At 40.7% G+C, this 18,017-nt stretch overlaps 1 protein-coding gene across 1 annotated transcript in view; it reads right to left on the bottom strand.

Annotated features, from left to right (window-relative positions):
- LACTB (lactamase beta) overlaps positions 1-18,017 on the bottom strand; it is a 405,242-nt gene that overhangs the window by 293,044 nt on the left and 94,181 nt on the right. The window contains exon 4 of the mRNA XM_044077823.1: positions 12,622-13,000. Coding sequence (XP_043933758.1) covers positions 12,622-13,000 — 379 coding nt within the window. The remainder of the gene's footprint in view (positions 1-12,621; positions 13,001-18,017) is intronic.

The following is an 18,017-nucleotide window of genomic DNA, read 5'->3' as shown; positions in this document are numbered from 1 at the left end:
GAAATCAATCTCCTTGTAAGAGGAATTAACTGTAAATCGTAAAAAAACTAGTACTACCTTCCAGATATCTGACAAAGTCCAGCAAGGTTTCATGAGTGCCTGCCAATAAAATAAACACATTGTCTACAAAACAAGTGTAAAAAAACAACTGCTGTTTCCATTGGTGTGCAGCCTCAAAAATAACCTCTTTCTCCCACTGAGCAAGCACCAAATTGGTATAGGAGTTCACACAGGGGGTCCCCCATGGTGACCCCCCCCATTTCTGCCAAAAGTACTGCCCTTCAAAGAGAAAGCCATTACATTCCAAGACAAACTCCAAGAGGCTGACAACCTGTTGTATATCATTGCCCATTAAAATGTACACTTTCAAGTAATAACTTCTCAACTGCTACTAAGCCATATACATTGGGTATAACTGTGAATAAATCACGTACAGCCAATGTCACTAGTAAAAAATTCTTATCATAAACGCAAGTTCCTAAAAACTCATATAAATCGGTCAGAAAATGGGCACTATCTTTCAAAATCCTAAGTATTTGTCTCACAATCGATTTCATCCTATATTCAACCCACATGGAGCAGTATTTAGTGATCCACCCCCTGCCTGAAACTATGGGCCTTAGGGGTGGGTCAAGCAAACATTTATGCATCTTCGGCAGTGCCTTAAAAACAGGTACTGTCAGGTGTTCCACAATAATGAAATTGTATACATCATCTGTAATACCCATCTCCTTCAAATCACTCATTACTCCTTTAACATGACAGATAATATGGTTAATAGTCAGTGCATCAATCTTTACATTGGCTACATTAGTAGTAAGCATAAGTTCGATTTTGTCCATACAGAACACAGTGTCCATTAAGATAACGGCCCCTCCTTTATCTGCTGGACGCACTGTTAAATGTTTATTTTCTTGTATTTCCTTAAGGGCTGGTCTTTCTTCATATGACAAATTATAAAAACAATCACTATGCTCCTTTTCATGTATTTGTTGCTCACATGTCCTAATGAACACATCAACTGTTGAGTCATAATTAAGTATAAACAAACTAGGTTTACGTAAAGTACCATGACAGGAGATAGCTAGGTCACTATCACCAAAAAGTTTCTTAAGCTGTAAGTTTCAACCAAATTGTTCCAGTTCAATTATAACATCAGTAAATACATGTTTGACTGCTGGTACAAAAATGAGCCCTCGACTCAATAATTGTTTCTGTATGTCAGAGAGCTCAATACTAGAAAGATTAAAAACCAAACAATCAGTACCTGAAGTCACACAGAGACCTTCCTCCATTTCCTGTCCTTGCTGTATGATCTCTTCGCCATCTCCTCCCCTTGCAGTTCCAGCCTCTTCTCCTTTTTCTTCCTCATAGGTACTGGAAGAGGGTGGAAAAAAGCTGCGAATAAAGTGTTTTAGGTCGTACTCCTAATTCCTTCACATTTTTGTCAAAACATTGGGGCTGCCTTGCTCTCTCAGAAGTGTATGGCGGTTGTTCTCCATCAACAACACTGACTGTTTTAAGTAGGCATAGGCTTTTATTCAGAAATTTTAGTAGTTTTAAATTTCAGTACTTCTGTATTTAATTGATTAACTGAATGATTGCTTTCATTATTTGCATAAGCTTTTGTATTTAAACTCAGTTTTATGTTGTGTGGTTTGTGTCTGAGAAAGGGTTTGTACCTGAAAGCGCTAACACTCAATAAATCGCATTTGTTTTTAGCCTGGTGGACTGTGGTTTTATATTCTTAAACCACAGAACTTTGACTATGGAAAAAATATGAAAGAGGTCATGGCTAGCTAGTCATCTCAAGTAGCAAGAAGAACTGAAGAAGGTGCAAAAAATAAGAATTACCCAATATACCCTTAATGCCCTTACTGGCTGTGAAGCAAACAAAGCTCCTCCCCAGGCAAACAGAGACATCTGGAGACTTTAAAAAAAAAAAAAACTAGCAGGCGATTAGACTGTCCAAGTTAATTACTACTACAACAGGAAGGACCATACACAGTCATCATCTTCTTCTTCTTCTTTCGGCTTTTCCTGTTAGGGGTCGCCACAGTGGAACAACAGTCTGCAAAATGATTGTCAGTGGAGTTTTACAGTGTTGAGTTGCCAGCCCGGCGCCCAACATTCTACAGAAAGCGCACACACAACTAGGGCCAATTTAGAGTGCCCAATCCACTTGCAGCGTGTTTTTAGGATGTGGGAGGAAACCGCAACACCTGGAGGAAACCCATGAGACCACAGGGAGGACAAGCAGAGTCCACACAGAAGGCACCCCAGCTAAGAATTGAACCAGAGAACCTCTTGCTGTGAGACGGAAACACTAAACTCTACACCACTGCAGCTGCCCTAGGAAGGGACATACACAGTAAATGAACAAATCCAATGCATAACCATGGGTTCAGGAAATGCTGTTAAATACACGAAGTTTGTCCTCGTTTCATTCCGGACTTCTGAGCTGAAAAAAAATCTGTTATAAAAGCAGTGAAAATGTTATAAAACATGAACTACACTAAAACGATTAGAAATGGAAAATGTCAAAACTAACAAAACTGAAGTGAAAACAATAATCTTAAAACTTGAAATGTAACTTCTGGAGTGCTCTGTTCTAGACCAACTTTTATATATTTATCGGTCTGTTTGTTAACCAGGTCAGTGAACTTGTTCAGGGACCATTTCAGTCATGACCAAAGCCATATGGCAGAAAAAAAAGCACAAACATACAGCGCTGAAATGAACACCACCGAACAAGTACAGTTAGTTAATTCAAAAATAAATTAATTGCAAACAGGCAACGCACAAATATCTCAATACATATAACCAAGAATAAATGAACAGTTGCATGCATGACTGCAAAGCAAAAAAAAAACTGCTATGAAATGTGAAATATTTCACTCTTTAGTGCAGAAAACAGTACAAACTAAGTAAAGTTACAAATACACAGTTATTCATGGATAATCAACAATCATGATATATGGAAAGAAAAATGTCTTAAAAACTGACAGCTGGCATTTCAAACTTGGAGGGTGAAACTATAACATTACAGAAGTCTATGAAATAATGCACTCAATGCCACTTCCATGGTTGCCAAGACCTGTGCAAGACCATTCTAGCAGGAGTGCCAGAGTGCACAAAGCATGTCAAACTGAACATGATGTACAATTAAGACTTTTACTTTAAAAGAAAATATACTAGTAAATGACAAGCAACCTTTTCGGAACTGGACTAATCAAGCTTAAGGAGGCTGCTGTGCTACATACTGCTGAACATTTAACAGCAAACCAATGCCATCCTAGTGACCGTGACAACTAACAATTACCATGTCTGAATATGAAGTAGGCCCAATGAAACATACTTGGAATAATGACTTACCAGAATTCAAAGCATTAAACAAATCTGACCAGACTAACTAAACAATTTGCTTTTCTAATCATTTCATCTAAATGATGCAAGGAATTCGGACAGTCTGTAGATAAATACATTTTTACTGGCCAGGATGTGAAGTTTATATCTATCATAAAAATGCAACACAATAAGGTGCAAGAGCGAAACAAGGCAGGAGAAAGTACAATTGTGTACCTACCATAAATGTAGATGTTCGAGTGTATTCACTGTTGCAGTCATTACACTTGGGTTATCCTGCTGGCAGGCTACCCGCAGTCAGCCTGAATTCCAAAGTCTAGGTCCGGCATCGGTTGCTGTCGCCTCTTCCCTGACATCAGTGCGCCAGGGGTATAAAAGATGCAGGTGACGTCATTTTCTTCAGTTTTTCTTGCACCAGATGTCAGGTGCCCCCAAAATAGGTAGGCTAAAAAGTATGCCAATAAGTATGCATGCACTAAAATAAACATTTCCTTCATCTACAAGCAAATACACCACATAGGTTGTATAGGATACAGAAGTACAGATAAGGCCCAGCAAAGAAAAGGGGGATGGTGGGTGGGTAACCTGGACTACAACAGTGAATACACTCGAACATCTACATTTATGGTAGGTACACAACTGTACTATGTTCATCGTGTTTCACTGTTGCAGCCATTACACTTGGGTTCAGTCCCAAAGCTGAGGTTGGGTGGCTGGGTCTAAAAATAGGATTAGGAGAGGCTATAAGGCCCTGCAGAACTGCAGTGGCAAAGCCTGCTCTGGATTTAGAGTAGAGAGGTAAATGGCAGTGCTTGGTAAAAGTGTGCACTGAACTCCAGGTTGCAGCCTCTAAAAAGACTTTGGTTGGTACTCCTCTGAGGAAGGCTGCTGAAGTGGCTGCTGCTCTGGTTGAATGTGGTCTAATGCCCTTAGGCACTGATTTGCCATGTTGTGAATAGCAGAAACTAATGCAGTGGCCTATCCATTTTGAAATAGTCTGCTTTGAGATAGCCTTTCCTTGTGATCCTACAGCATATGCCACTAAGAGTTACTCAGTCTTTCTGAAAGCTTTAGTTCTGTTCAAGTAGAAGTGTAGCTGTCTGTGTATGTCCAAAGAATGCAGGAGTCTCTCACCCTTATTCTGTGGGTTTGGATAAAAAGTAGGCAAATGAATGGTTTGGTTAAGGGCCACACTGGATACTACTTTAGGCATAAATGTCGGGTTCGTCCTCAGAGAAACCCTGTCTTGATGGAAAATGATAAAAGGTTCCACAGCCATGACTGCCTGTAACTCTGAAACTCGTCTTGCAGAGGTTATTGCTAGGAGCAGAGCTGTTTTCCAAGATAAGAACTTTATTTCAGCTGTATTGGCTGGCTCAAAAGGCGGCAGTGTGAGTTTTTCCAAGATATAACTGAGGTCCCATGCAGGTATTGGTGCTCTCCTTGGGGGTCTTATGTTTTTGGCCCCTCTGAGGTACTGCTTTAGCAACGGATGTGAAAAAATAGGTGGTTCCGTATTGTAATGAGCTGAAATAGCAGAGGCATGGATTTTAATTGATGAAAAGGAAAGGCCTTTGTCCAGCATCTCAGTTAGGTATTGTAAAATCTGAGGAATATTTGGTACAAATGTGTCAATTCCTTGTGCCTGGTTCCAAGCACAGAATCTTTTCCATTTTTCTGCATGAGATTTTCTGGTACTGGGCCTCCTGGCCTCCAAAATGACATCCATCACTGCTTTAGAGAGAGGTGTGTTCTGAATGGCTACATTATTCACCATGCTGCCAGATTTAGGGTTCTGAGTTGGCTGTGCAGGATCGGATTGTTTCATTGGGTCAGTAAGTGAGGAATTAGAGGCAATTTCCAGGCTGGGCCTTGAGACAAGCTCTTTAGGATTGGGTACCAGTGCTGGCGGGGCCAGTCTGGCGCAATCAGATTCATTTTTGGCTTCTCTTGTCTGACCTTTAGGAGTACCTTGGGGAGGACAGGCAGAGGAGAAAGGCATATACTGCTAGGGTTTTCCAGCTGAATGACAGAGCATCCACTTTCCATGCTTGCTTGTGATAAGTCCTTGTGCAGAATCTCTGTAGTTGGCAGTTGTGAGGGGAAGCAAATAGATCTATGTCTGGGCATCCCCATTTCTTTGTTATCATGCTGAAGACTTGTGGATCCAGTTTTCAATCGTGGGGATCCGTGAGGTTTCTGCTTAGTTCGTCTGTCAGAGTATTTTTCTTTCCTGGCAGGAATTGTGCTTGCAGGTGTACTTGATAAGTCAATGCTGTGTCCCACAAAGTCATGGCTTGTCTGCAGAAGGGGTAGGAATGTGTGCCTCCCTGCTTGTTTATGTACCACATGACTGTAGTATTGTCCATCTTTATCAGTAGTTGTCCTGGATGAAGTAGATCCTTGAAAGCTGTCAGGGCATTTTGAACAGCTAGCATCTCTTTTTGATTGATATGAAGATGCATTTGGCTTGTGGGCCACGTGCCCTGAATGCATTTTCCTGCCATGTGGGCCCCCCAGGCATAATCCAATGCATCTGTTTTTATTGATTGCCTGGCTATGGGTAGGGTGAATGGCTGTCCCTTGTTGTGGTGATAGGCCTGAGCCCACCATCGAAACTCCTGTTGCAGGCAAGGAATGAGGGTAATTAATGTTTCCAGACTGTGACAATGTTGAGTCCAAACACTTTTTAGATACCACTGTAGTTTCCTCATATGCAGTCTGGCATACGGAATTAGCAGAATGCAGGATGCCATGAAACCCAAAGCCTGCAGAATTTTTCTTGCAGATAACTGGGCCTTTGTGGCCAACATTTTGAAGTAAAAAGTCAGTTGCCTTTGTTTGTCTGGCGTGAGATAAGCCATCTGGGCAGTTGTATTTAAGCTTGCACCCAAGAATATTATCTCGAGAGTGTACTAGTTTTGATTTCTTTTCGTTTACTGTATACCCTAGGCAAATTAACAATCTTTTTTACAAACGCCAGATGCTTTAGTAGAATGTCCTTGTTCTCTGCTTGAATGAGGCAATCGTCCAAGTAAGGATATATTTGAATTCCTCTTTGTCTGCAAAATGCAATTACTGGTGCCAGGCATTTTGTGAAGACCCTGGGCGCAGTAGATAAGCCAAAGGGCAGTGCAGAGAATTGGTAGTGCATTGAGCCAGCTATGAATCTGAGGTATCTTCTGCAAGATTGTCTGATTGGGATATGTAGGTATGCCTCTTTTTAAGTCCAAAGTTACAAGCCAAGCCTTCTTGCCCAGCATGGGCAGAAGCTGCTGCAGAGTCAACATCTTCAATTTTGGGACGTCCAGAAATGTATTTAGAATAGACAGGTCCAGTATTGGTCTCCAGGATTTGTCCTTTCTGAGTACCAAGAAAAGTCCTGAGTAAAATTCTTGTCCCTGCTCTTGCTGTGGTACTTGCTGAATGGCCCTCATGTCCATGAGGGATGAAACTTGTTTTTGTGCCTCTGCCCATTGATTGTGTGGCAGGTCTGGCATACCTTTTGCCCTTGGCAGGGTGTGAAAGTGGAACCTGTAGCCCTGGGACACTGTATTCAAAACCCATTTGCCCTCTGTGATCATGTGCCAATTTTGAGAAAAAAAGTGCTAGTTTCCCCCCTAAGGGGGTTGCCAAAAGATAAGTGTTTGGTGCTGGCAGAGGAAAGTTAATGGGACTGTTTCCTGTATGGCTGTGATTGGTCTTCTCCGCTTTTGGAGGTAGAAGCGTCCCATTGTTTAGACCTGTATGAGCCCTGGGGCTGGGATCTGCCTCTTTGTGGCCTGTCTGACACTGGAAAGGCCGAATTCTTTGTAGGCCAGTTCCTGCTAAATCTGGGTGGCTGTACCTGTAAGAAATCCTTTACTGTTTGCATAGATTTCGCTTTGTCCTCCATTTTCTTCAACATCTCCTCTGCTTTAACACCAAATAAGGTATCATGCTGTGGTGGTGCTGCGGTAGCATTGTCGCCTCACAGTTAGACGTTACCCGTTCGATTCTCAGAGCGACTTCTGTGTGGCGACATGCGTGAACGGGCGTTCCTTCGTTGAAGGTTGTGCGTTAGGCCCGGCAAGCCAGCACGTAAAACTCTACTGCCAATCATTAGCGGACTGTAGTTCCGATGTGGCGACCCCTAACCAGGAAAAGCCGAAAGACACAAACAAAGGTATCATGCTGTAATGGAGCATCTAATAATTTTGCTTTAACATGATCAGGCAGATTCTGTTCCTTTAACCAAGCATGCTTCCTAATGACAGAACCCGTAACTGCAGCCCTGCAAGAGGCCTCCAGAGAACCAAAACCACATTGCAATGTATGCTTTCCCAGTTGTTCAGTTGCATGCAATAAATCCTGCATTTCCTTATTTTCTGCACAATCAGAATTTGACAACATTTTCTGTTTTAGCAGTGACATTAAGTATTGCTGATATTTAAGCATATGAAATTGAAGTCCTGACAGCCAAAGTAGCAGAAGTGTAAACCTTTTTTCCCCATCTGTCTAGCACCCTTGAATCCTTATCAGAGGGGATAGGGTTTTTTACAGTAGAAGCCTTGACCCCTTTGGGACCCTGAGAAATAGTTTCTGGGTCAGCAGCAGGGTTTTTATAAAGAAATGTATGTGAATCTGGAACCCTGTAGTAATCTGTCTGGTTTAAAAGGGGCAGGGGGTAAAAAGTCAGGAGAAAGGCTGGACTCTGAAAATACATCATCTACAATGTCTAGCACAAAAGGAATAGCCAGAGACCTGTGCTGAGGTAATAAAAGAAAATCTCTAAGCCTTTTCTTAGATTCTGAGTAGTCTTAGCTCTCCCAGTGGAAGTGCTCCCTCATGGTATGCAGGGTTTCCCCAAAAGAAAAATCCTCAGGTGGAGAGGCTGAAGGGATAGATTCTTCCGCATCAGAATCCTCATAAGGAGGAAGAGAGTATTCCTGTTCAGAAGAGGAGTCAGAGGAAATGGAAACCTGATCTGAAGATTCATATTCTGTCTCTTGCCTAGGCTTCTTGTCAGGAGGGGGATGGGAACCCCTGATCAAGGTAATTAGGTCTTCGGCCATTTTGAGCATCTGTTTTTTAGGCATGGAAGTCTGTCCAGGAGAATGCTGTACTTGTTTCCTTGTCTTTAGAACTGCTTTAGTCTTTGCTTTGGAAGCTGAAGTAGGCTTTACATATAACTGTGTAGGTCTGAAAACACCCTCAGAAGCCAATGCCTGCTCAGCAGCTCTGGACCCATCTGAGGGAATAGTTTCCGAGTGTCCAATACCTTGAGTATCCAGAGGCCAAGCTGGCTCCATGTGGGAGTCGTCAGCGGCCTGTGGCTCTGAGGTAGCGGGCATCAGGGGCTGCGAAAGTGCCTCACTGAGAACCGGCGAACCGGTGACGTGCCTAGAAGAGGCTTTGTCGTCAGTTTTGGACCTCGGATGCCTGTCGTTTTCTTTGTCTTTGCGCTTTTTATGAACTCCGGTCGTCAGTTGTTCCGATGGCATTACACAGTTAAACCTTCGGCCAAAATAATGTAAAGCAAAATCGAACTGACGCTTAATAGTGCGTTGGTTGAATCTAGCACAAAACCGACAACTAGCAACGTCGTGATCAGGGCCTAAGCAAGGAATACAATAAGAATGAAAATTCTTATGAGGTATTTGCTTCCCACAAGAAATACAATTGTTAACTTTTACTGACATTGGTCAGGAGCAAGAAAAAGTTTCCCCAATGGGGTACTTAGCTTTATTGAAGACTTCGGATCTGAAATTCAAATTTGAAAATCTCAGGAGTCGGCCGATCGGCACATGCAAACTGGTTTTGCTTCGGGTACCGTGCGGCAAGAAAGACTGAAGAAAATGGCATCGGCTGCCTCTTTTATACCCCTGGCGCACTGACGTCAGGGAAGAGGCGACAGCAACCGACACCGGACCTAGACTTTGGAATTCAGGCCGACTGCGGGTAGCCTGCCAGCAGGATAACCCAAGTGTAATGACTGCAACAGTGAAACATGAACATCATAAACAATATCCAAAAAATGACGTGATCCAGAGCAGGATAAAGTGCACTCAGAAAGGAGCAGCACAATAGTAAAAAAAACAGGTTTATTCAGGAACAATAAACAACGTGGTAAGCGCTTTCACCTAAGAAGGCTTCCTCAGACCATACAAATCCACATAACAGCTGATCTTATAAATGAAAAAAGGCACGAAAATCATTAAAAACCTTAAAGGCATAGCATATTTATATATCAAAACACACTTACCGAGGAGGCATGGCAGGTAATGGAGAGAAGTCTGTGGAATTACCTTATACCACAGGCAACAGGACTGAGTCCTTTGTGGATCGTTTCACGGTTTATGTGCACGGAGCCACGAATCCCCTGATGTTGTTTGAGGAAGGAAGAGATAACGTTATGGATACATCTGCTGAGCCGTTTGACAGGGTTAAACTTTGTGTCACCTTGGACAAACTAGAGGCCTACTTTCTGAAGTTAAAGAAGTTGAAGACCCAACGGCAGCATTTTGAAGTGTGCATGCATCGAAGGATGCTGGGGGTCTTTGAAGATGCCTACTACAGAAACTCAGTATCCGGATTTGCTTTTTAAATGGCAACAAGTTAACATAGAGGTAAGCCTCAAGTACATGTCCTTATTGAATGAGTTTTTTCTACCTGAAGAATTGGAGTTGCGTGTGGACAGTAAAAGGCAGCAAAAACATTTGTTTGAACATTTCCCGGGTGACATTGTTAGTAAAACTTTTGATACTGTCCTGGACAATGTACAGTTGTAAGAGAAATGTTTGTTAGTACAAAAACGACATAAGCTTCAGAGGGACATAGAGGATTTTCGGCTAGACCATGTGTTTGCATGGCCTAGATTGGACTTTGTTGGACATGAAGTTAATGGTATTAATCGATCTGAACAAGTGAATAGGCCCAAGGGGCCGTCGGAAGATGGTATTGTCAATTTAGATATTGCGAAAACTGTTAATAATTCTGAGAATGTAATGGTTAGTAATGACAACAATGTTATAGGGGATGTGGTGCGCTCTAGCACTGAGGTGGTACATGACACACACATTAGTGTTGGTAATGAATTGCTTGCAGCATCTGATGGCAACTTGGGTACTGGAGTTGTTGGAAAGAGGTATAGGGGCCCTGTGAATAGATTAGATGAACCCGTGGTTAGGAGGAAGGAGTATCATCCGAATGCCACTGTTTCAACAGGTACTGAGTTTGATGGGAGTAATAGTGGATCGGCCCAATGCCCTTTTCCCCATACATGTGGTACACAGGAGAGGGGTGAGGACCAGATTTATGAGCAGGGGCAGGCAAAAGAGGAAATTGTCTGCAGAATCCCTAACCAACCACAACCTCAAGAGGATGTGGGAGAAAACAGGACACGTTAGTACACAACATATCTTCTCTGTCTTTAACATCTGATGAAGTAGGTGTTTTGTCTAAGGGGCTAACCTTTATTCCTAGTTGTAATAGCGATTTTACTGACACCTTACTAGATTTTAAGCTCTTTATTAGGAATTTGTGTCTTAAACTAGAGTTCAAAGATAAAATTCATGTACCTGATATTAAACGGTTTAAGAAGCCGAGTTTATATGTGCCCAGTGTGCCACCTTTGGTGGCTGCTTTCAGTAAGTTGGTAGAGAATGATTTGTATGATATGGAAAAGAACAATAAGCATTTCAAAGGGAAAGGGAATTTGACCTACACAAAAAGAAGAGCCGTGGAAGGGTTAAGGCGTGACACCTCCCTTGTCATTAGACCAGCTGAAAAGGGAGGTGCCGATGTGGTTATGGATTCTGTATTTTACAATGTATCAATGGAGCGTATGCTAACGTATCAGTGGTTTTATTGTGTTGTAGACCATAATACTGTGAATTTGCATGTACAGAGGATTTGTGGAATGTTAGATGATTTATATAAGAGTCATGTCATCATAGAGGAGTTATTAGAGTATCTGTTGGTCAGTGACCCCCGTATAGGGCTTCGTGGGCTTTCTACACTGAGAGAAGATGGTGCTGTTCCCTACTTTTCTGATATGGTAGGGAACCCTTTAGTTAGTGGACATGGTGGTCCTGAGGGTCGATCTGGATTGGAGAACTGTTTTAGGATACCGTTGTACTATACGAAGGATGTGGGTAAGACAAAGGATGTGATTAGATCCCACTGGGGTGTTCTGGCAGTGGACCCTGATTTGAGGGACTTAGTAGGCATTGCACCACAGTTTGTATATAAGAATAAGCCAAATTTGAAGAAATCATTGTGCTACCATAGAGTAGAACACGAGGATCGTGAGACAGTAGGGACCATTCCTTGTGGTCAGTGCAATTATTGTGGGTATATTGATACTGATGTTAGTTTTGTCCAGCCTGTCCATGGCACTAGACACAAGGTTAGGATATTTGCTGATTGCATGTCTACACATGTGGTTTACCTCACCTCCTGTTCGATCTTGCAATGCATTTTATGTTGGCAAGACGGACAGAAAGCTGAGGGAAAGAATAAGGGACCATGTATATCAGATTAGGATCCAATCTGATGTGAATGCCCTTTCTAAGCATGTTTTGGCCACCAATGACACACACATTTAGTTTTAAAGTTTTGGATGTTGTACCAAGTAGCTTCAGGGGTGGGGATCTGAAGAATAAGACCGAGACTTCTGAGTCTAAGTGGATCATCAGACTTAGAGCAGATATATATCCAGGGCTTAATGAGAAAGTACCGCTTAAGCCCTTTCTGAAGTCTAGGAGGTTGAGGTAGACGCAAGCCTTTTAGGTCATGTTGCTGTTTTTCGGGATAAAGGTTTATCTCTAGATTTTGGTACTTGATCAGCATGAAGTATCATATAGTTTTTATGTGTTTTTATATACAAATATGCTATGCCTAACATTTTTAATGATGTTCGCACCTTTTTTCATTTATAAGATCAGCCGTTATGCGGATTTGTATGGTCTGAGGAAGCCTTCTTAGGTGAAAGCGCTTACCACGTTGTTTATTGTTCCTGAATAAACCTGTTTTTTTTTTTTACTATTGTGCTGCTCCTTTCTGAGTACAGTTTATCCTGCTCTGGATCACGTCACTTTTTGGATATTGTTTATGTTCTCCTGCCTTGTTTCGCTCTTGCACCTTATTGTGTTGCATTTTTATATATCCGGATTGTTTGTGGTGCAGAGAGCGTTCACTCCGTGGGAAGAGACTTTCATTGGATATCTATTATAAAAATGAAAAACTGCATATTAGTTTGCATACCACACTTACCTGGCTTAAAAATTAATGGATCATCTTTGAATAATTTTAGTGCATCAATAACACTCTCATATTTATCCTTCAAGTAGTACTCCTCCAGCTCAAATTCCTTCTTTTTTATAGCTGCTTTTGAAATCTTGTTTTTAAGATTACTGCTCATCTCTGGTTGCTCTAAGCATGTTTCCTGTTTTTCTGCCTTTGTATTTTTATTGGATAGTACTTCCTTATTTTTTATTTCTTGCTGTTTCTTGGAACTTGCTGTATTGTCACCTGCCACTTGCTTCTCAGCCTTATTTGCATTCTCTTTGTCTTTCTTCACCTTTTTTACATCTTTCTCATAGTGACGAATCCCACTTAGGTGGGACACCAAAAGACGTGAAGTAATTGTTACCTGTGTTAGAGATACACATGAAAAGAAGCAATTAATAGATGTACTGAAGAAAATAATACAAAGCCGTGAAAGAAAGAGCACCGCACAAACACTAGCTATCTCACTAGGTCTTTCAGCTAGCAAAATCAGATTTTTCTTCCCAGATTTAATAGTAGAGTTTTCTTTTCCAAGACAGACCAAACACAAACTTCTTAATATACAAATATAAAATTCACTGTTAAATACATTACATGTTTGTTTACCATCTCAAATACCAACACAGCAAATCCATCACCACATTTTTCCCCATTTTTGCACATGGGATTGGGGTGTCACATCAACAGAAACTATGATCTAGATAAATAGTTCGCACCACCAGGTGGCTAGCCCTGCCCTGGTTGTTCTTCCATACCACTCATGCTTGTGCACTCACATCTATGGACAATTTACAGCATCCAGTCCACCTACTGCATGTCTTTGGAATGTGGGAAGAAAATGGAGCACCTGGAAAAAAATCCACACAAACATAAGGAGGACGTGCAGACTCCATAAAGAAGGCACCCCAGGCGAGAAATGAACCGGAGAATCTCTTGCTGCAAAGCGACAATACTATCCGCTGTGCCACCGTGACACCCCTTAATGCAGCAAATGGTGCTTGAAATTTCTCATGAAGCACTAAGGAAAAAAATGCACTATTTACTTATTTCAAATTTGGTGACTAGGTAAGACCCTTTTCAGCAGCAAAATAAGGAAGCATCCACTACAAAAAGGCACATATAATAAATTCAATAAAGCATAACAGCATCAATTTTGCACAGCAAGTGTGTTTATTAAAGTTGCATCATGACACTAAGTAACTGTGTGTCTCCTGGTTAGTTAACACAAAATATATTCATTTTTAGACAAAGTGTGATGGGTAAGCTAAGCGCATGGTATGCATATCATGATTACATAAAAAAGGATGCTACGCAGGCCAATACTGGCTGCAATAAGTCTGCACTGATGGCTCAGAAGAATTAATCCCAGACTGCAGCCAAAATGATCCAGATATGAATTGTGTCTCAGGTGCCTGTCAGAGTAGACAGAGGATGTCAAGTGTGCATTTCCTGGCCTGGGAAGTGATATGGCTCCCAGCCTGCAGAGCTGTGGCTTGCAAAAGTAAAGGTTTTGCCTGTAGCAGCAAACCACAGCAGGGAAGTCATAGGCTATATCTACCCAAGCCAGGGATAGTAGTCCTCCTCATCACATATGAACAGCATGCAAATCTGAGGTAGAAGGGCATAGGTAATCCCTCTGGTATGAAGGCACTCATCACCACTAGGAATGGGATTTAGAGCCATAAACAAACTCACTTTTCAGGATGCCTGTGAGGACAACAACAACCCTCATGGCTGCCTCCAACATGACTTCACTTGGTTGCTCTCATCTTTGTAGATTACTGGGTAAATACTTTTGTATTGGGAAATGAAAGGGCTGAGTTTAACCTTGGGGCTGGCTTGACAGTCCGCTAATATGGGGGCAAAAAGTTCCCAGATGCAATAAAATATCCAAGTAGTAAGTAGTACATAACCACGAATCAGACATAGTGAGCTGATATAAATTTTTTTAAGAATATATAATGTTCAAAATATCAGTTTACTGGTTATATGACTGAATACAGCACGCTTAAAAATAACTGCAGTATATGGATAGCCGCGATTACACTGCAAATTTAGGGAAAAAAAACTTTTATTAGGTACCTTTCTGAAATAAGCAGTTCTGTTAACCTCCTAGTCCCAAGCTAGAGCATAAACAGTGACCAACACAGAGCAGTGGTGGAAAGTTAAAAATTTTCAAAAGCTGTAATATACTTTATATATGAAAAGATGTTTGGCAGTCTGAAGTATATTACAGCTTTTAAAGATCAATCAAAAAACAATGTTCTGTGCTTGAACTGAAGTCTCACCAAGCCAAAATACGTCAGTAGCAAAAAAGAAAGAATGGCAAGACACAGCTACGAAGTTTTCTTCTTTAATAAAATGACAAAATCCAGATAGTAAGCGCTTTCGGGTTCTACAACCCTTCATCAGACAATTAAAATAACATAAGTCTTCACAATTTAAATCCTAATGCAGCCAATCAACTTTTAGTACACTACCCGCCTTTTTTTGTAAGGCAGGTTTTAAAGGCACCATCTCATTTAAACCTGGGTGCCTGTGTGATGAAAGTGTTATGATCCATTTAGATTCTAATGTTTCTGTGAGTAACCTGATGTCACCCCCTCTAACACCTAGTTTCACATTAATGACAGCTTTAAATAAAAATACATGTGTAGTATTATCCACCAGGTGTCTATAAAGGGCATTATGCTGGTCCTTATTCCTAATGGATGACAAATGTTGTAATATCCTAACCTTTAGCATATTGTTCGTCATCCCTACATAAAAAGCCGGACATTGTGTACACTCAGCTAAATATACCACGTTAGCTGTTCTACATGTGGCTCTAGCCTTAAACTGAAAAAACTGACCATTCACTGGATGTGTAAAAGTAGAAATCTTATTTATACTTTTACAAGCCTTACATGTACCACATGGTACCGTTCCTGCTTTGGTCAGTAGGGGTCTCTGTCCAGAAACAGATTTTTCTCTACATAGTAAGTCCTTCAAATTTCTATTACGTCTATAACCAAAATTAGGTCCTGGACCTACCAGATCATATAGCCTAGCATCACTCCTCAGTATATTCCAATTTTTGCTGACTATGTTTTTTATATCATTGATGTTGCTGCTATAGGTAAAATATAGCCTAGCATTATTAGATCTCTTACTCTTTAAATATGCATCTCCCTCAAATTGACTTTTAAAGATGTTACAGGCTCAAAGATGCACTTTACTTCTAGCCACCATCTGTGAAGCAGCACTAAGTACGTTACACTTTACAGCTTTCAGAGCTGTAAAACACATTACTCCCCTATAGTTTCATTTCTTTTTTTTCTCTCTCTCTCCTTTCCTACCCAGCTAAAGATCGGTTTATTACAACAATATACCTGGCAGCAAAACTTGTGTTACAGCTTTCAAAGCCATGAAACACATCTCCTACACTTTTCTTTCTCCCTTCACTGTAACTGGTAGTACATGGAATAGGAAAAGCTTCATGCAGAACAGAAAATTATGATGAGATCTTTCTCCCAGACTATAAACAAGCTATTCATATAACATTCTCTAAATGGATGTTAAGATTTGCTTCTTAAGCACTAACTGTGCTTTCAAGGTAAGTTTCTTGACATCTGCCCATCAAACATGTAACTCTATTATGACAGACAGACCTAATACAAATCTGTATATTAATATGCAGCAGTTACAGGGTGATGAAGTCACTACCTATTAGGACCTGGACAATAATCCAGAGCCGAAAAAAAGAAAAAACAAATCTTTATATTTTCACTGTTGAAATAGTGTACGTGTGTGTACACTTGCACAGCTATATAAATATAAACACAGTATGTATATACATATATATATATATATATATATATATATATATATATATATATATATATATATATATATATATATATATATATATATATATATATATATATATATATATATATATATATATAAAACGCACGCACACATAATTTTAATGCCAGTTCAGTTTATAACAAGAACGGTATTTTACTGGACTTGCTGTGGAATATTAATCAGAATTTCGAAACTGTGACTTAGCTAGACAGCACGTTTGTTCATATTCCTGTATCTCTGGTGTCCCTGGCTCTTTTTATTGAGCACACAAGGCTAAACCTAGCTGGTGGCAGGGTTGCTGTAGACCATCGTCCAGCTATTGACTTTGATTTAAGTTGGTTGTGTCAACATTAAAACAAACCCTGAATACAAAACAACCTATGGCTGCCTTCTCCTCTCCCAGCCAACGAGTAATAAGGCCATTACTTGAACAGTTCACCAATGTTCTAATTTCTTATCTGCCGAGTAGTTAATATGGCAGAACCTAACATCAGGGATGACAAAGAGACAAAAGGTCTTATAAAAGATTTATTTTTATTTATTTTTTTATTTTGTATTTTTAATTATGAAGGAATTTGAGCTCTCTCATGCAACTGCCTCTTCATCACATAAATTTGGCCACATTAGACTTGTTTTTTTCAGCTGGATGTCACAACTAGTCACTTGATGAAGAAGCCTGTTCCATCAGATTACATGACCATTCACTTTGTGGCTGATCAATCCTTATTAGAACCACATACACTTTACTAGCCCCATTAGTCCCTATCTATACTCCTTCATATACTGTTTGTTCTTCCCTTACAAATTCATCTCTACCCACAAACACATTACTCCAGTCTTAACTATGCCTACTCCTACAAAACAAATAACCTTCAAACTAGATAACAATCAGGCTAAATACCTCTTTTACCACATTCACCAACTTATTACCACTCTTCTTTCTGGAGATGTACACCCTAACCCTGGCCCCTCTCCTACCTACAGTCCAAATTCCCTCCTTTATACTCCCCCCTCATCAGGAAAATTCCTCTTTCTCTCAGCACTGAATGCTCAAAGTATATGTAACAAGATCCCCAACCTACATGCCTGGCTTTTATATAACCAACCAGACATCCTGTCCATCTCCGAAACATGGCTGAAACCATCTATAAAAGACTCTGAGATAACATCCCCCCAACTACAGTATTATTAAAAAAGACAGAACCCAAAAAAAGGTGGTGGTGTCACTCTCTTGTACTCTTCCTCCCGGTCAGTTACTCTATATACTAAACCCATTCCCCAATTCGCTAATGCTGAACTAATCCTCGCCCTACTTCAAATAAATAGACATAAGTTCATTTGCATAGCCTCCCTCTATGTCCCTCCCGGGGACAATGTCCATATACTGGAAGATATACTCTCCTGGCTCTCCACCAACATAACCAATAAGACTATAATCCTTGGCGACACAAACATTAACTGGACCAGCATTCAATCTCCCTAAATCCCCTGAATATAAACCTCTACAACTTCAATCAGCTAATCAACACCAC

Source organism: Protopterus annectens, chromosome 7.part0, assembly GCF_019279795.1.
Source record: "Protopterus annectens isolate FY-2018-M chromosome 7.part0, PAN1.0, whole genome shotgun sequence".
NCBI classification, from domain to species: Eukaryota; Metazoa; Chordata; order Ceratodontiformes; family Protopteridae; genus Protopterus; species Protopterus annectens.
This window is presented reverse-complemented; position numbering and strand designations above follow the sequence as displayed.